Source organism: Oryza glaberrima, chromosome 4, assembly GCF_000147395.1.
Source record: "Oryza glaberrima chromosome 4, OglaRS2, whole genome shotgun sequence".
Taxonomy (NCBI): Eukaryota; Viridiplantae; Streptophyta; class Magnoliopsida; order Poales; family Poaceae; genus Oryza; species Oryza glaberrima.
Window position 1 is genome coordinate 15,178,498 of NC_068329.1, and position 20,715 is coordinate 15,199,212.

Sequence of the window (20,715 nt, forward strand, 5' to 3'; positions counted from 1 at the left end):
GATTGACGAACCAGAACAAAAATTACTCAAAATCCTCTAATTTTTAATTAATAAGAACTAAAACAACTTAAAAATAGATAAGTTACCAGGTATCCGTAGACACCGGGAAGGTACACATAGGAATGCCACTCCGATAGCTGTTCCGAACATCTGCCGTGTGACGCCGGTGATGCCCCCTATCGAGCGACGCCATGTCGTCCTGGTATCAAATACCGGCTCCGTTTCATATTATAAATCGTTTAACTTTTTTCAGGTAAAATTTCTTTAAGTTTGATCAAATTTATAGAAAAATATAATAGCATTTTTAATACAAAACAAAACGTATCTCTACTAGTATAAAACTTGAAGCTGTTTCTGCAGTCCGTCATCTGTGTTTGATTCGGTTAGAAAAATTGAAGATGTTTCTGCGGTTCATCATTTGTCTTTGAGTTGGTTTTAATTTTATGTTTTGGTTTTAATCTATATCTCTTCTTTATTTCTACTATTATAAAAATTGAAGATATTTTTGCCGGTGTTTTGGTACACCACTGTGTATGAGTCGGTTTTTAAATTCGTTCACTTTTGGAAATATATATCCGTATTTGAGTTGCTTATTAAGTTCGTTTGCTTTTCGAAATACATATCTGGATTTGATTTGTTTAGTAAGTTCACTTGCTTTTGTAAATACATAAGAGTTGTACAGGAAATCTCTTTAAAAAAACTCGCATGCTAACTTGACGATCGGACTCTAATTACAGCTCGTGATTTTAAGCGAACTCCCACAATAAAATTCACCTTAATTAAACCGTATAACAATAATAATACTAAAATAGCCTTCACCCATCGCAACGCACGAATATTTTTTCTAGTCTCTACTATTGTAAAAATTAAAGATGTTTTTGCCAGTATTTCGGTACATCATCCGTGTATGAGTCAGTTTTTAAGTTCGTTTGCTTTTGGAAATACATATTCGTATTCGAGTCGTTTTTCAGATCGTTCACTTTCGGTAATACAGAAGGAATCATATAAAAATATGTTTAAAAAAACTCGCATGCCAACTTGAGACGATCGGATTCCTAACTGCTGCTCATGATTTTCTAAAAATATATATCCAAACGAACTCTTACAGTAAATTTTATCTTAACTAAACCATATAACAATAATAAGATTAAAATTGACTTCACCCGTTGCAACGCACGGGCATTTTTTCTAGTATTATAAAATTTAAAGATGTTTTTGCCGGTATTTTGGTACGTCATCTGTGCATGAGTCGGTTTTTTTTTTGAGAAACATAGTACAAACGCAGGCGCTCACAACGTGCGCACACTCACCCCTATGAACGCACACACGCACACCCTACCCCTATGAGCACCTCCGGAAGACTGGGCTGGCATATCTTGAGATTGACGAAGTCACCACAGGCGCCTCGCTGTCGACGGGTACGTCGCCTACCACTGAAAGAATAATTAGCCGTAAATGCGAGCACCCGAGTCGGTTTTTAAGTTCGATTGCTTTTAGAAATACATATTCATATTTGAGTCGGTTTTTAAGATCATTCACTTTTGGTAATATAGAAGGAATCATATAGGTTTAAAAACACTCGCATGCTAACTTCAGACGATCAGACTCCTAACTGCAACTCATGATTTTCTAAAAATATATATATCCAAGCGAACTCCCACAGTGAATTTCATTTTAACTTAACCATATAACAATAATAAGATTAAAATAGACTTCACCCGTTGCAATGCACAGGCATTTTTTCTAGTTATGAAAATATATTAGGTTAGATTCAGTGGCGGATCTAGGAATACTTTTGAGCCTGGGCAAGTCTAACAAAAAAAAACAAGTATACATAAATCAATACAAATATGTATACCTTTTATCATATACGTATGTAAAATTGACGGTCATCGAGTTCTAGTTTAGTTTAGGAAATCTAGTGTATGAGAATATATCAAAGAGATGATGGTTATATAGGTTAGACTATGGAGTTTGTACTATCTTATTGAAAAGAAAAAAGACTGATACCAGAAAGTTATATAATTTTGCCTTTAGATCTCAGTTGTGATGGTGTGAAATTGAATTGATTATCTTGAAAGTAATATGCATTTAGTTAAGCATGGTAATCAACCACTTTATACCTATTATTGTATGCAGATTAGCTGGTGACTAAACAACGTAACTAAGTGCTGATAAACTGCTGCATAGTGGCGGAGCCCGGGCACTTGCCCGAGCTGACCGGGCCCTAGCTCCGCCACTGGTTAGATTTAATGATATTAATTTCATATTTTAGATGTTGTTCAGTTTTACTATAAATTTGATCAAATTTAATAAGATTCGACTATGAAAAAATTCAAACGTCTTACAATATCAATATGAAACGGAACAAGCGTACACACTACCAGAGGTCGTTCCTGCAACCTGATTGAGGTGGTGCATTTTTTTCACCGGCTCTGGCTCGGTTTGGGCTTGCAAATTCCCTTCTTGGAGCTAATCGCTATCCGATGCATCGTCAGGCCCAACAAGGCCATTCAACGTTGAGTGCAAAGTGGGCCTCAATCACGCCTGTTCACCGTCCTAATAAGTTTCAATCTAAGTGGGTAGTGGGGTAACTGACACTTTCAATATGAGAAAAGGCATTGTGAGTGTAAGATGTTAGACAAAACTAACCGTGTAAACAGATGTGTGACATTGCGTGATTAACACTAAGACTACTACAGAACATCACATAGGTATCACATAGGTGCCGGTTCATAGTTATCGATTCATTTAAAACCGACACTTGTTAAACGTTTCCCACTTTGACAAATAAAAAGAAACCGGTACCTTTGAGGGAATATAGGTGCTAGAGTATTATATGTGTCAATTCTTTAAAAACTGGCACCTATAAAACAAACTGAGCCGATTGAGCTAAGCCCATCCTTTTAACACCTTCACGAGTCACAGTCCACAGCCGGCCTTATCCTATCTCGTTGCACTCGCTCACATCGCCATCTCCCACGCCTTCTTCTCCCACATCAACTCCGCCCTCAACTCGGCCGCCCCGAGCACCTCTGCCACCCCGAGCACAGCCTCGCCCTTCTCCTCTTCTCCATCCTCTCCACCATCGCCATTGTCGTCTTTGTTGCTGCCCCCATCCCCTCCTGCTCGCCCCAACTACTCCCAGATGGCGGTACGGATGAAACCATAGTGTTTTCACTCCAACTAACTACTCTCAGCTAGCGGTGTTCCACAGTTGCGGCGGTGGCATCCCCACCCCGGTAGCTATGACGATCCCACCCGAGCGGCGGTAGCGCGGTGTGGATCAAGGTGCTCGATGGCATCCCCACCCAGGCTGTGGTGGCATGGCACGGATTGAGGCACTTAGCAGCAGCATGGTGCGGATTGAGGCACACGGTGGTGGCGCCTGGCGGATGCTTGGTGTGGAGGGACATCTCTACGATGGTGGGTGCATATTACTCCACGGCGTGCAAATGGACTCCATTTTGTTTATGATATATTTATCTTGTTCTTTCCCTTTGATGCATGCAAATAATATGTGTAATGGATTTTAATTGCAGTGATGTAAAATTCTTCATTTGTACCAAAATTTGCGATATTGAATTTTAATTGTAGTGATGGATGGATGGTGATATGTGGATATGGGATGGGAAGTTACTCGATGCATTCGAAACTCCTAAATGGCGATCGCTCGCTAGGGGCGATCGGGTCGCCCTCCTCTCCTCCACCTGGTTTCCTTTTTGGCACCGTATTACTTTCCTATTTTAGTAAATTTATATACCTAAAGTTTGTACACCTCAAGTTTACACATCTAAAGTTTAGAGACCCAAAGTTTATAAATCAAAAGTTTATATATCCGATTCAAATTTGAATTTGAATTTAAATATTTTTATATATAGTATTTCTATACATCTAAAGTTTATACACCTAATGTTTATAGACCCAAAGTTTATAAGTCAAAAGTTTAGATACCCGATTCAAATTTGAATTTGAATTATATTCGATTCAAATTTGAATTTGAATTCAAATATTTTTTATATAGTATTTCTATACACCTAAAGTTTATAGACCCAAAGTTTATAAGCCACAAGTTTACATACCTGATTCAAATTTGAATTTGAATTATATCCGATTCAAATTTGAATTTGAATTCAAATATTTTTTATATATAGTATTTCTACACATCTAAAGTTTATACACCTAAAGTTTATAGACCCAAAATTTATAAGTCAAAAGATTACATACTCGATTCAAATTTGAATTTGAATTCAAATATTAATTTATAGACCCAAAGTTTATAAATCAAAAGTTTACATAACCGTTTCAAATTTAAATTTGAATTTAAATATTTTTTATATATATAGTATTTCTATACATTAATTTTTCTAACTTTATTTTTTATTTTTTTTAAATTTATGGTGTAATAGGAAGAGAAGAAGGAGAGGAGGAAGGGGGAGAGGAGTGTATAGGGGGGCATGGGGATCAATCGCTCCAAGCGATCGATCGCCCATTAGCCACGCCCCGATGCATTGGCTTGATTCGAGCCAATGGATGCATCGAGCCTAAATCGGTACCTTTGATTCCTCCTCGTCAGTATCGCCTGTAGGGTGCTGGCTGGGAAATCCAACACACATGAAGATTTTCCAACCGGCAGCCATCTCTGTTTATGTATAGTGAGAACAAAATGTAAGTTCTATAGAAACGACACCTGTAGGTCGACACACGACACTCAATGGCACAACCGCTCCAAACATCGAAGTTGTCGACTTATTTAGAGGGGAAAAATGGTACTACCTCCATTAAATCCATATTTTAATGTATGACGCAGTTGACTTTTTATCCAACGTTTGACAATTCATCTTATTCAAAAAAATTTATGCAATTGTAATTTATTTTATTATGACTAGATTTATCATCAAATGTTTTTCAAGCATGATATAAATATTTTTATATTTACACGAAAATTTTGAATAAAACGAATGGTCAAACGTTAGTCGAAAAGTTAACGGCGTCATACATTAAAATACGGAGGGAGTAACATATTGTCGATGAGAAGTTCCTCTCATGTCTGATGCAATTCTCCAAGGCAGCAGATGGATGCGAATAGAGATTATTTGGATAAACGAGAGGATCAATGCGCCAGTCTTAAAGAAAACAAGATATATTTACGATTACTTCATATTAACTAGGCGCACCTTGTGATACACAAAGTTTTCAGAGGGACATACTACTACGTAACAAACATAATCTATAACTACTATATAAATGGAGATACAGTAAGACAAATGTTATTGGCATATAAATAGAAGCACTCGCAATGGAACAACAAAACATGTAGTAATTGTGCGGTCATCTAGCAAATTCTATGTTCATTGAGGCCACTCTCTCAAGGTCGTAATAATCTGTGGATCGTTCACCTGTCAAATACTCCGATGTGTTTGCACCGGAACTTGCTGTCAGTGCCAATGAAGAACTAATACCTGTAAGTACCCCTTGGTCTTGTTGTACTTGTCCCACCATTCGCCGGCGCAGTTCATCTGCAACCATGCTCATTGTTGGTCTGCTCTCGCTAGTCATTATTAAGCACCGGCTTGCTAGAGTTGCTAGATCACTTATCAATCCCAAGTTATCTTCGTGCAATATTTCTACGTCTATGAGCTCAAGGAAGTGGCCTTCTCTCATGGCCTCTTGAAATATTAACGCGAGGCTGACCTTATCCACGGATAATGGCATTCGCCGGGTTAAGAGCTCAAGAAGAACTACACCAAAGCTGTAAACATCACTCTTATCGGTGAGCTGGAAGTTCCGAAGATACTCAGGATCTAGATATCCCATTGTCCCCTTCACCACATCATAGTTCTCATCCGCGGTCCTAATTTTAGAGCACCCAAAATCGGAAACCTTTGCGATAAAATTTTTGTTGAGTAGTATGTTGGTGGACTTGACATCCCCATGTAAGATGATAGGGTGGTCGACTGATGAGTGTAGATATGCAAGTGCTTCGGCAGACTCAGCAGCAACTTTTAGGCGGATCTCCAGTGTTCTGATGGATGGATCATTTTGGATGTGGATTAGATTGTACAAAGTCTTATTTTGGACAAATTCGTAGACAAGAATTGGAACATCAAACTGAAGACAGCAACCAAGAAGCTTGACGATGTTTTCATGGTTGACTCGAGAAAGTATAAGCAGCTCATCAGTAAATTCTGCCCAACTATCCTCATCAAATCCCTTGCACTTCTTGATTGCAACAGGGTTGTCTGGATTAATACATCCCCTATAAACAGTCCCCTGACCTCCTTGACCGATTACTAACATGTTGTCGAACCCATTTGTCGCCGACTCAATTTGATCTCGGTCATACAACATAAATGGAATGTTGTTATCTCTGCTCATCATATTTCTTAACAATTGGCCTCCATGTTGATGAAAATACTCTTCCCTCTGTCTCATGAGTTCTTCCCTCTGTCTCATGAGGTCTTTTCTTATGATTCGTTGTTTATATCTGAACCATTCTATCCCAAGTAAAATAGTTAGAGTAACCAAAAGGGAGGCACAAATTCCTGTCAAGATAGATAAACATTATAAACGCAAATAAATCGATGAGGAATTAAGCGATAAGTAGTGACAACAAAACAAAAATATATGGACACATGTTAGTATAAAGGTAGGAACTTCATAAGTTACTCAAACACATATATATATCTAAACAATGCGAGATTGGAAAGTTTTTGTGTACCGATAGCTAGCCCTCTGTCGCATGGCCCGGTGTGTGCATTGCCTCGTGTACCAAAGGGGCAAGTACAGTCGAAGCCTCCATTTTTATTTCTGCATTTTCCATAGCACTTATTTGGTTCCTTGCACTCATCAATATCTGCAAAATGTACGGTTTATGTTATGAAATGGAATTCAGTGATGCTAATTTCTGTCGAAACCCTTGCAATTTAATGTACTGCACAGACTAGTTTCACACCATCCGTTTAGAATATTTGCATTCCCTTTGTTATTGGACATGGATGTAAGTATGTAACCGTCAGATTATAATAGTAGAAAAAATTGACTACAAGTACTATCCCACACGCATGCCATATTTTGAGTGGTAGAAGTTTCAATCAATTTTCAGAATCTGCATGAAGTAAATTATAGCTGCATGTAAAACAATTATATAAAGGGGATTGAAAGTATCATATTAATAGTATATTTAAGCATTTCATCAAGCTATGTGCCAAATGGCTAGGTGGTTATGGAGTTAAGAACTCACCTCACCGTAAAGGTTAAGTACTAGATTTGATGTTTGCGTCCACCAACTATAATACACTCATGTATATATGTTTGTGTGCATGGCGTGGGTTCATGTGTAAATGTGGTAGTTGGAGCAGGGGTTGAGTTAATGCCAGCTTCACTATGGCTCCCATCGGATGGCCTATTAAGCCAAAGAAAAAGCTAAATTTTAAATTTTTAAACTTAATTTTGAGATTGATTTTAAGATATTTTCAACGTAGTTTTTTTTTTCAGCATTGGCTTTTATGTCACCGAGAACATATATATAAAAGTTTTACCTACAAATTCATTTTTTTCTCTAACAAGCCGTTTTGGCTTATTAAGAACAAAGACAAACTATGGGGCCCTATGTACTTTGTTGCCTATTTTTGGTTGGCATGGGATGTGATCTGGGTGGTCTTTTATGTTCGCTGAACTTTGCTATAAGCTGGTATTCCCGGTCATACTCTTGCAAGATTTCTGTAAAGGCAATGTACATCCTTCATGTCCTTTCATGTAAAAAATATAGTATGGTCCTCATCATAACGCATGGTGTTTTCAACATAACACAAAAAAAAAACACTATATCTATCTATCTATTTACATGGGCGGATCTTATTAAGGTGGTTCAGGAAACCTAAAAATGAGCCGCATAAATATATTGTGAGAAAGGAGGAATAGAAATGAAGTCAAACCGAAGACGATAGTTCGGATTCCGCGCCTCTCCGCAACTCTACCTCCTGCCGCCGATCTCACGCAGTCGCAACTCGTAACATTGTTATTCGTCTTACTGCACTAGCGATCACCAGCGGGCATTCATGCTTCCCCTCTGATGGAGAAATTATTGGCCCACTTTTTCATTGGATTTACTATGTTAGGTATATTTAGTTTTGACCTTAATTGTTTCTCTACATATATTTTTATGTGAATCATCAAAGTCAGATGTTGAGTAGCAAAAAATGTTGTGGTGCAAGTAGATCTCTGCATGCATATATGGAAAAAGAAAAGGAAAACCATCGCAACAAATGAATGAAATTTTGTGTACTATAATTGTGGCGCCTGTCTACATGCACGGAAAAAGAAAATGAAAACCAGCACAACAAATGAATGAAATTTTGTGTACTGTAATGGAATTCGTGACTGTTTATTTTTCATGATTATATAATGCACAATTGTGTTTGTGCCCCATAATACATGTTTAAAGGGACCAAGAATACCTGTAAATGTCTGACCTCACTGAAATTCTATTATATTAAAAGTGCACCCAGTGCATGGGCGCGTAATATTTATGGCCAACGGGATTGAAACTTTAAAGTTGGTGACTTGCTTATTATTTATTTATTTACTATTTGTTATCATGGTTAAATATGTGTTTACAAATCAATGGCATCATCTATTAAAAAAAACAAAGGGAGCTTTTTTTTACATTACTTGGAATTAAGTTGATTTATCACAAAAAACGAAGAAAAGAACGCACATATGAACAATGTATTTCTATTTTAAATGACATAGATATGTCTTTTATATTATAGTCCATGGGTTTAGGTGGATCGATCTTATTATTATCGACTAGATCAGGTTTGAGAATTTGTTTTGAAATAAACATACCATTGAAAAATCCGTAATCTATTATTAATTCCTATGTTCAGTTCTCAAACAAAAACTATACTAGAATGAAAGTAGAACACTAGACAGTGATTGATTCTTAATTTCCGAATTATTAAATAAAGAAAAACTGTTGATAGATACTAATTACTAATTTTTGAATAATTAAATTATTAAAAAGGTACACCATCCATCCCATTCGCTAAGAAGCACATGTATTTTCATCAAACAATATTTAATTTATAGTAAAAATATATCTTTACTCCCTCCATCGCAATCGCTAATTACCAGCATAGGTACGGACTTTGATATGAGCACAGATCAGTACTTATTCATTCTGAATTTCAATACCATTAGTTAATAAAATACAATTTATTAACATAATTATTAGGATGGATTCTATATTTATAATTAAATTTTGTTGCAGTATATGTTTATAATTGTGAAACAAAGTCCACATTTAAAATTAACGAAATTTAATAACAACCGTGTTCAATGTATAATTAAATTATAATATTTACAAAATCGACAATAATAATCCGTGTAACACACGGGTTGATGACTGGTAGTAATAATTCAACTTTTCATCGAACCAAGAGAACTGTATTCATGAATGCGTTCCAGCTCAATGCACACGTTACAATAATCTGGAGCCTGATTCAATCTGGTTGAGTCCAAACTTGTGAAGGTTGTCTTTTTTTAAAAAAAAGTCCCATGGATATTTGCCGGCGTTATATTAAAGACACGAAAGGTGGAAGAGAATAAGGCCAAACAACACAATTCGCGGTTAATTAGGGGGCAAATCAGAATGAGACCACCCCACACAAAAAAAAATAACAGACTGAGCCGTGCCGTAAGGGGGGCATTCTCCACACGAGTTCATCCCGAATCCATTCCATTTTTGTTAAACAAGTCCTTCATACCATCGTGCTAACAAGCCATTCTCCTCCGAAAGTCCCAGGTTTTCTTTTATGATATATCGGGGGTTTTGTGTGCAGAGGCCGCCAAGTTGAAGTTGGATGTTGCTTCTGTAGTTCCCAGTGAAGGATGATACTGGGTCTATGATGCATTTTATTTGGATTTTGGCTGGAGATCATTCAAGTAAGGGAAGGATGACACGCGCACACGCATCCGCGTGTGCGCTCGTGCTAGCTTTCATCTCATCTTTCCTTTCAAACTGATTAATAAAGTAAGAAACCTATTCATCTATCCTATCCCTCGGCAAAGCAAAGCAGACAAGGAGACCTACTAGTAGAGAGAGGGACCGAATAGTTACCTCCTTTTCTTTCTCTGGCGCATATTAGCTTAGCAGCGCTCAAAAGGCCCTAGTTGGTTCTTTTTTTTTTCTCCTTTCGAAGGAAAGGCCTTCGCATTCTTAATCTGGTAGGGCCGGACGGCTTTGTTTGCCCTAGCTTGGCGAATCCGCGCCCCTGAACGTTCTCGCGAAGTCTTTGCAGCCTTCAGCCGAGGGCTTCAAAGCTGTTAGATAATGCGCTCTTAACACTGGCTAGTTCAGGACTCCATTTGCAAGCTGCTCGGATAATTTCATTACCTTCACGAGCAAGCCAATTCTCTTTCTTAGTTTAGCAGCTCCTCCCAAACTAGTCTTTCTCTGGCAAGCGAGGATTATATATTACTTTCATTGTGTTTTTTGCTTTATTTGCTGGATTTTACTATTGGGTGGGTAAAATCTTTGGTCGGACATATTCTGAAACTTTAGGCCAAATCCATTTTTGGATTACTTGGGGTAATCCTAATGGGCGGGTGATCGCTCCCTCCCCTCCCAAGCGGTCACCCGCCCCTCCCCCTTACTACTTTACCTCCCCTTCTTCTCTTACTACTACACCATACAAATTTGAATTAAAATTCAAATTTGAAATGGTTATGTAAACTTTTTACTTATAAACTTTGGGTCTATAAACTAATATTTGAATTCGAATTCAAATTCAAATTTGAAACGGGTATGTAAACTTTTGACATATAAACTTTGGGTCTATAAATTAATATTTGAATTTAAATTCAAATTTGAATCGGGTATGTAAACTTTTGACTTATAAACTTTGGGTCTATAAACTTTAGGTGTATAAACTTTAGATGTATAAAAATACTATATATAAAAAATATTTGAATTCAAATTCAAATTTGAACGGATATAATTCAAATTCAAATTTGAATCGGGTATGTAAACTTTTGACTTATAAACTTTGGGTCTAAAAACTTTAGGTGTATAAACTTTAGATGCATAAAAATACTATATATAGAAAATATTTGAATTCAAATTCAAATTTGAATCCCGATATAATTCAAATTCAAATTTGAATCGGGTATGTAAACTTTTGACTTATAAACTTTGGGTCTATAAACTTTAGGTCTATAAACTTTAGATGTATAGAAATACTATATATAAAAAAATATTTGAATTCAAATTCAAATTTGAATCGGATATATAAACTTTTGACTTATAAACTTTTGGTCTCTAAACTTTAGATGTGTAAACTTGAGGTGTATAAACTTTAGATGTGTAAACTCGAGGTGTATAAACTTTAGGTACATAAATTTACTAAAATAGGAAAGTAATGCGGTGCCAAAAAAGAAACCAGGTGGAGAGAGGGAGGGGGCAGGGGGGAGGGGGTTTGATCGCTACCCCTGTCCCCAGGCGATCGATCACCGATTAGCACTTCTGCAATCTATAAACTAACACCATAGAGACAGCCTAACACTACTAAAAAAGAAGTTTTTTTCTGGTGGCTAAAATCAATCTTTGCTGATGGCTACGGTAACCTCGTGCGACCAAAGGCGTAAGAAAATACTATCCTCATATGCGGGCTCCATCTGCTAGCCAAAATATATTTTCGCTGGCGGCAAGGTTAAGCGGATCGCCAGCGAAAATCGACTTCCACAGGTGGCAAGATTAAGCCAAGCGTCAATGAAAATGATTTTCCAGGAAAAATAAATCCGCAAAAATAACTCCACCGAATCCGCCACCCGTGGCCCGCGCTCGAGCTCCCATCACCGGAGGCCCGCGCTCGAGGTCCCACCACTGGAGGCCCACGCAACCCCGCCGCCGTGGCCTACGCTCAGAGATCAGTTGCCGGTGGCCCACATGACCCTGTTGCAGTTGGCGCCCATGCGACCCTGCCGCCAGTGGCTGCAGTGTGTTCGCCGTGCCACCGTGAGAGAGAAGAGATGATTTGAAGTCGCCGAGCCCCGCCTGGATCCTTCCACGCGCCGCTACCAAGATCCGTCGCCGAGCCCTACTTTAGATCCGCTGCCGAGTCCCGCCTAGATCCGCCCGAGCGCCATAATCCTGAGTTGGGAGAGGAGGGAGGAGGGATCAAGAGGGAATGAGAGAGGGAGTGAGAAAGGATAGGGATGAGAGGCTCAGGATATATAAGACTCAGACAATTGGGAGGAGGACCTTATCTTTTATCTTTTATCTTTTATAGTGCCTGAATTTTTTTTTTTTACGGCTGCTAGCTAAGTGAGCTGGTTACAAAAGTCTATTTTTACAAGCAGCGCTCTTAGCCAGCTGCCTGGAAAAATAGTGTTATTTTCACGAGCGGTTACTAACCAGGGATCTTCGATTGCATTTTCACAAGCGTTTCTTATTTTGTCCTCCAAGAAAAAAAAATAAGGTGACATCAGGAAAAACCATTTTTTTATAGTAGGAGAAACTGCAAAGACTTTGTTTACTGTATACCGTATTACCGTATAATAGTCTACCATATTGATTCCACGGTTCAGACCCACTTGATATTACCAAAATTGATCCTCGTAAATATAGGTATAGTATATACATTACTCGTAAGACTAGTGCAATGGTATTGTGGAAAAAAAAGATATTGCATATTTGTAAAGTATAAGATGGAAAAAGTACATTAAAGCTCAAACAATGTACTGTCGATCAATCATCACTGCATTATAAATCTACTCCTTAATAATTTTCAAGAAAGACTGAGAGTAATCGTAATTTTAAAATTCTAGCTACGATGAGATTTACAGGAAATTAATTTTACCTTGGCAGCCGTTCTGTCGATAAGGATTGCCTTGGTACCCTTCTGTGCAATTGCATATATAGCCTTGTCCATTGGAGGAATTGATACACTCGCTGTTGTCACTTTTACACGCGTATAACGTGAGATTTTTTTGCGCTTCGTCACAGTTGTGCGCAGTTCGGATAGCCCAATCCAGTAGCATTGGTGCCCGACCATCGTAGGTGGTGTTAAACTCCAACGAAGTCAAGTAGCTTGTTGAGAACTTGAAGTCGGACGAGTCCACGAGCACAGCGTAGCTGCACGGGGTGGCATGGTAGATCAAGTCCGATGTGTTGAGGCCTTTGCTAAAGAAGACCCGGTAACCATCGAGGCCCTTTGGGATGGTTGTCTGGCAGCAGCCTATCCCAGAGCAGGAGCCATTAGTGGCGCCCGTTACGCCCTCTCGTTGGCATGCGGACACGCACCCGCTCATGTACTTGAAGTCTCTATCAGTGATGTACGCCAGTGTTCGACACCCGATGACGGTGAACTTGTTGCCGGTGTCGGATAACCTGAACGAAGTGCTCAGGTTGTGCCTCCACTGATGATGTTCCATAACGTGAGATGTGTTGTAGCAGAAAGAAGATATCCTGTTCAGCACCCGCAGCTGACCGAGCTGAAGGGAGATGTTGAGGACCTCGAAAGGTCCGAGGAACGGCCTGGAGTTGTTGCAGTGTAGTTGCTCGAAGTGAGGCATGGCGGCGCAGCTGTCTTGCCCGAAGATGCTGAATGGGTAAGGGATGTCCATGCCGCCGCACCTGGTGTCTGGGCATTCCGCCTCTGCACCGCCGGTGATGAGGCCGAGCTCCAAAACAAACGCTATGGCGAGCCATAGCAATGTTCGCCCTCTAGGGCAAGCAAGCATGGTTAATTTCTTTCTGGTGGTGTACTTTTCTTTTTTTGCGAGGTGATTCCCTAGTTGTGTCCCTAGTTGTGTGCACCTCATACCGTTCGACGACTGCTCTTATATATATGAAGGCAAGCGTAGCCGCTAGCATCCATGAATCATCTTGGATGTGTCGTTCACCACAAAAGTACGATAAAACAAAAAGATCCAACGATTCGTACCAAGTCTTCGCATGAACTATATATTTCCGCAAAGGTCGCTATAATGGGTTGACCCGAAATCTTTATGAATGCCCCCTTGCTCTCTTTGCCCATGGAAATATTTCAATAATGTTCAGAAATTGGATAATTATAGGGTTGGACATGGACACATAGAACGACATTTCTGAACAATATGGCAATGTCTAAATGACATGACGTTTTAACAAAAATCCCACGTTTAGACCAAAGCATCTTATTAGAGAGCAAGAAAAACTACGGGAGGCTACTCAACAAGCATATGGATTAAAATTTAACAAGAGGATGGGTGTGACGTGAATTTTTTTATTTATTTCAACAGCTGTCACTACTACAGAAATGATTTTTCTAAACGAGACCCTCGTTAGGTTGCAGATGGATCATAATTGACCGCATCTGCAGAAATCGACCTCCATTTTCACATACAGACCTGTATGAAAAAAAAAATCAATTGTCATATATGGACGTCTTAACATGATTTTCCTAAACGAGACCCTCGTTAGGTTGCAGATGGATCATAATTGACCGCATCTGCAGAAATCGACCTCTATTTTCACATACAAACCTGTATGAAAAAAAAAATCAATTTTCACAAATGGACGTCTTAACAGGCCCGCACGCGAAAATAATATATTTTCGCAGGCAGGCCACTTAAGAGGCCCGAGCCTCTTAAAGACCCACCTGCAAGTCTAATCGTCGTCCTCTTTCCCTCTCAATCTGTTAAAAAAAAATCTCTTCTCCCATCTCTCTCTCTCTTATCTTCTCCTCACTTCCTCTCCTCCACTCATTCTAACCTCCTCTCATCCTCACTTCCCGATGACATTCCCGGTGACAGCGGGCGCAGCGACGGCGATGGCAACGATCACGCGCTCAGGGAGCAACGTCCAGGCGCGGCGGAGGGCTCAGGAGTGGCAGCGCGTGACAGTGACAGGCTTGGAGAGAAGCGGCGGCAAGCGGCCGGATCCGCCGCCTCCGGCCCCGCGACAGTCGGATCCGCCACCTCCGGGCCCTCGATAGCTAGATCCATGGCCACCGGCCCCTGCGACGGCCGGCGGCGGGCGCAGTGGCGAACGGCGAGCGGCTCGGCGAACGGCGGCGGGCGGATCCGCTTCCACTGGGTGCGTGATGGCCGGTTCCGCAGGCGCCAGCCCCGCAACTGCTCGATCCGCCGAGATTCTAGGGTTTTCTTATTTTTAATTTTTTTTGGAATTTTATTTTTACGTACAGACGACATAAGAACCACACATGAAAATTGGATTTTCGCGTGCGGGTGCATAGCCCGCACGAAAAAATGACATTTTTTCAGACCTTTTGTTACAAGCAGATCTCTGTTCACACAAGTATGTGTTTTCGACCATATGGAAAAATGATTTATGTAGTAGTGTGTTGGAGCGCATTTTATATGATTCCATTTGATGTAAAAAAGGAATAAGAAAATCTTATACAAGTGAATTAATTAGGGCAACGTAAATCCTCGTTAGAACGAGATATTGTTATTTTCATTCCTTTCTCGAGCGCACTCCTGACTGCAAAATTAAGTTATCCATCGATTAGCACACAGATAATTTAGACGCCGCTTTTTACTTAATAAATACTCCAAATCAATACGTCATCCACGAATAGATGCACAATTACTTTGATATTAAAGTCACCGGTGACCATTTCCAGCAAGATGATCCAACAAAATTCTTCGACGGTCGAAGTCGTCTTTGCATCGATCCCACTTTAGGCCCTGTCCAGTGGCACGCAAAAACTTTTCACCCTGTCACATCAAATGTTTGACACATGTTTGAAGTATTAAATATAGAAAAAAACTTATTACACAGATTGCGTGCAAATTGCGAGACGAATCTTTTAAGCCTAATTGCTCCATGATTTGATAATATGGTGCTACAGTAAACATTTGCTAATGACGGATTAATTAGGTTTAATAAATTCGTCTCGCAGTTTACAGGCGGAATCTGTAATTTGTTTTGTTATTAGTCTGCGTTTAATACTTCAAATGTTTGTCCATATATCCGATATCCGATATAACACGCTAAAACTTTTCATCTTGGATCTAAACACAGCCTGAGTCCAAATCCTCTCTTTATATAAATTTACAACCACTAAATCCTAAAACATTACATACAAATATATCACGTTGTCATCCACTAACAATATGCCGCATTCTCATCCAATAATAATTATTAAATTTAAACTTCGTATAATTAGGCTATATTATTTATAGGTTTATAATTTATGATATTTTAGAGAGCTTTTAAATAGCAAACACGTTAAATCATCATCTCACATAATTCATATAAGGTAAAAGTATGAATTACCCCATGAACTATCATGGACAATCGAATTACCCCCTAAACACAAATACCAGACATTTTACACCCTCAACTATTGAAACCAGACAAATATTCCCCGTCACAATTTGAAGTGGTTTTGGTCCTACGTGGCAATCTAGTTGGTAACTTTTTTATTAAAATCAATGGGGCCCACCTATCATAGTCTCTCTCCCCTCTAACTCATTCCCCTTACACCTCTATGTATCTCTCTCGCGTCGGAGGCCGAGAAGGAGCCCCGCGCACCAGCAGAGGCCGAGAATGAGCCGCGTGCCGGCGGCTGCAAGCCTCCGCAGCGGGGGCCGGCCTGTCAAGCTCACTGGTCGTGCCTCGTCCTCCCGTGCTCGTGGAAGCGGCAGCTGGCGCTGGACTGGCGTGAGGATGATGGAAAGCGGCGGCCCCAATCGGACTTGCACGGGAAGACGGCGATGTGTTCGGGGGAGCGGCGGGCGGCGCCAGACTTGCGCGAGAAAATGGCGAGCGGTGGCCGGTGTGGAACTTGTGCGGGAAGATGGCGATGGTCGGGTGAGCGGCGGCCGAGACGCCAGACTTGCGCGAGAAGATGGCTTGATCTTCTTTCATCTTGAGCGAGCTTCTTGCCGATTAGCGTCGACGCGAAGAGCAGAGCAGCTACTCGGATAGTGGCAGGACGAGGAGGAGGGGGGAGGGAGCGGTGCGGCCGCTCTGGGCCCCCAAATCCCAGGGGAAAATCGCAAGTCGCAACGCCTCCGCGGCTGGTTTCCGGGGGCCGGCCGCGATTTCTGCTGCAGTGCTGTGCTGCTGTTCTGGGAGGCAGCAAGTTCTGATTTCTAAAGACTGAAGTTCGCACGAGACATCATCAGATATTCAGACTACAGACTAGAAGACAAGGTCAAGGTGACAAGGTAATCAGACATCAATTCACTAACTCTGTATTTGTGTGAGACTCTGACTGTAATTCAATATCACTAAATCGCTAATCTAATCACTAGTTAATTATGTGCTCATGTGTGAATTGTGAATTGTGAATTGTGATGGCACGGTGCCATCGCCATCCTCCTGCTGTCGTCGCCGCCCTTGTGAGTTCTCACCGTGTGCACCAGCTCGTACTTGGATCTCTTCTTCTTCGATCGATCGCTTGTTGGACAGCAGGATCGCCACGCTGCCCATCCGGAAGAGACAGTTGGCGACTTCGATGGAGAGCAGCCCATCCTGTCCAGGTTGTAGCTGGTGATGTGCCCTGGAACATGTATTGTAGTGGTTCACAGCTATGGCGGACAGCGACGACGTCGGGTTGAACAGGCTGCAGTTGACGACGAGTACGCCAGCAATGTCCCTGGCGCTCACGCCTGTCTGGTGGAGAAGGTCGTCGACGGCGCCGAACATGATGGCCTCGGCCTCGAGCCACGCCTCTGCCATGCAAGGGTTCGATGGCTCCCCGCGCTTAGCGACAGGTATGTGTTTACACTCAAATTTGGCACCTAGAGTTAAAATAGGAAAATTGCCAAAGTTTGGGCGATCTGCCGGTTTTTCTCTGAGAGGGCCGGTATGACCGTCCTGTGTTAGCCGATCAAACCGCCGCCAGTGGACCGGTCAGACCGGCGGTGTGTGGCCGATTTTACCGGCAGAGTCCGAGTCAGACACCGTTTTCGTCGGGTCTCGTATTTCCTCGACCTCATCCACCTAGTAGCCACCGCCGTCCGCGATCTACGACCACATCAGCGGCTAGATCCTCGAGCCTCCTTGCAGGCCCTTGTCGTGGGCGCACCGCTCCTCCCCGCATCTCCTGTCACCGGCTACTCCTTCCTCCGCCACCGACACCTTCACCGGGCCTTGTGGAGATTATGGGTACCCCATACCCACACGGCATGGTTATTCGACTAGTTATAGGGGATAACTTATATTTATAGAATATGTAACAGATTGTGACTTGGGTATTACGTTTCCCTGTATATTATGGAACGGCCTAAAGTCCTGGTTTGATAAGATTGTAAAGTAGATTTAAGAAACCGATACCGTGTTGGTTAAGGTTTCTATCTTGTAATCCTGCCCCCCATCCTATATAAGGTGGGCAGGAGGCCCTCTAGGGGGCATGAGACAACCTGATCGTCAGATCAATACACACCCGACGGATTCAAATCCCCAAACAGGAGTAGGGTATTACCTCTCATCGAGAGGGCCAGAACCTGTCAAAATCCTTGTCTCTGCATCCATCCACTTTTAGATCTCGTGCGCTACCCCCTTTTATTATTGCCGAATTCATGTTTCGACAGGCCTGCCATCCGTGGGGCTCCGGCGAGACCAGTCCGCGTCACCACCGCGGGATGGCCGCCTGAGAAGAAGAAGACCACACCTATCTCCATATCCAAGCCTACGTTGGCCCCTACTTCCTCCGTCGTCTCCCCCTCCCGTTGATGCAGCCGGAACCCCACAGGGTCTTCGCGCCGTCTGTGGCGCAGCCGTCGGCACTCCGACCTCGTCATCGACGGAGGCCTCACCCGCCTCCACCGCTGCTGACCTCCAGGACATCACCGCTGCCACCTCCACTCCTCCATATTGCCCGCTGCCCGGCTTCCCCTATTCTTCTTTCCATCAACGCCTTATTTTCCCCTTCCACCGTTGTCACCGCCAGGCGCTGGCGGAGCGGTGAAAATCGAGATAGAGAGGTTACGTGTGAGGCGAGTGTTACGTTTGCGTACTTGCGTGCGTGAGTAGAAAACGGCGAGGCTTGAAGCTTCCTTTGTTATGCCTGACTCGTGCGACCAACCCAACGTGGCATATCCCATCTTCGCCAGGGGGTGTAATGCGTGACTAGTCACGCGGCCCCCCCGGCACGCGACTACCTCTGTAGTACTAATCTACTACTAGTTACAGTACTACTACTACACTACTATTACTAGTAGTACTGCTACACTACTGTTATAATACTATAATATATATATATATATATTTATATATTAAAAAATATACACATATATAAACTTTATATACGATATGTAAAAACTTTGTATACAAGTATACAAACTTTATATACATACGTATACAAAGTTTGAATACACGTATGCAAACTTTTTATAGGTATACGTATATGCTTAAAAAACCGAAAAGAAAAAAACAGAAAGAAAAAAACCAAAAGAAAACAGTAATAAACTGAAAACAAAAAAGCAAAAACAAAAAAAACAAACGGAAAAAACCTGTGGGCCCCACCCCTACGCATGCTATGCCGCATGACCCCTCCGCGCGCGCCACCTGCCTCGCCGTGCGGGGCGCCGCACGGCTGATTGCTCATTAGCAATTTCGATCTTCGCGAACGAATTACCGCGAAGCTTCGTCTCCACCGGCTGACGCGTGGGGCCCAGCTCATAGACGGCCAATTCTGATTGGCCTTTGTCATTTCTCTGGTCCGCCACTTGCACGTAGGGGTGTAAGTGGGTCAGCCGCGAACCCACTTATAGGCTAAAATAAGCCGCGAGCCCGCTTATTTTGACCTATAAGTGGGTTTCGCGGGTTAGCCACTTACACCCCTACTTGCACGTACTACTACCGAACAAAAAAGCATTCTCCAATCAGGACCAGTAAATGCAACAGCCAATCGCAGCTGACAAAAACTACAGTAAAAACCTAAACAGTAAATCTGACATGGCGTAGTCTAGCTTCGCCCCAGCGTGCAAACCTTTATCGGTTTCTAAATATCACTCGTCCAAATTACGTGTTGTAGAGGACGGGAGGATGGAGCCACCATAATCGTGTGTGCGCTGCACGTGTCTAATCTTGCATGCCATATGTGATTAGATTTTTCTTGACATTAATTTCGAATCTGGCCTCCATACACAATTATATATGGAACTAATCTTATGGAACTGACCCATGCACTGCACGTGCGGACCCAGGGGATTCTCAACTCTCTCGTTGCTCCACGTGGCGACTTAAAGAGCATAGAACATATTGAGGGAGCCACGTGACAGCTTGAGAGCATTTTTAGGAATTTTAATGGATTTTTACACTGAGTTCGGTTTGGGTGGTTGGGAACAAATCTCCCACGCACGGAAAACGGAGCTATCTATAAGCGTGTGATTAAATAATTATTATCTAAATTTTTTTTTCATAAATGAATTAATATGATTTTTTTAAGTAACTTTCGTATAGAAACTTTTTGCAAAAAGACGCACTGTTTAGCAGTTTGAAAAGCGTATGCGCGGAATATGATGTAGAGGGGTTGGGAAGAGGCCAGTAGCAACGAACACAGCGTTAGTATATAAGAGATAGATAGATAGATAGATAATAGATAGATAAATGCTCAAGTACACTGATAGTTGGCTATCTTATTCCAAAGATAGGATATAAACAATATGTTTTGAACTTTTTCCGCTATCTTATTCCAAAGATAGGATATAAGCAATACAGAGTATGCTGTGAACTCATTCCCACTTGTTCTT

At 41.5% G+C, this 20,715-nt stretch overlaps 1 protein-coding gene across 1 annotated transcript; it reads right to left on the reverse strand.

Moving 5' to 3' along the window:
• Positions 1 to 5,331: 5,331 nt before the first annotated feature.
• LOC127771966 (wall-associated receptor kinase 2-like) lies at positions 5,332 to 13,746 on the reverse strand. Its single transcript, XM_052297929.1, has 3 exons — positions 12,864 to 13,746; positions 6,722 to 6,856; positions 5,332 to 6,545 (listed from the first exon to the last, which is right to left on the reverse strand). The coding sequence occupies exons 1-3, from the start codon at positions 13,744 to 13,746 to the stop codon at positions 5,332 to 5,334; spliced, it is 2,232 nt and encodes a 743-aa protein (XP_052153889.1).
• Positions 13,747 to 20,715: the final 6,969 nt, after the last annotated feature.

Coding starts and splice junctions, on each gene's coding strand:
- LOC127771966 (XM_052297929.1), bottom strand. CDS start 13,746: ATGCTTGCTTGCCCTAGAGGGCGAACATTGCTATGGCTCGCCATAGCG. Junction 6,857..12,863: donor TCGACAGAACGGCTGCCAAG/GTAAAATTAATT, acceptor TACATTTTGCAG/ATATTGATGAGTGCAAGGAA. Junction 6,546..6,721: donor CGACAGAGGGCTAGCTATCG/GTACACAAAAAC, acceptor CTATCTTGACAG/GAATTTGTGCCTCCCTTTTG.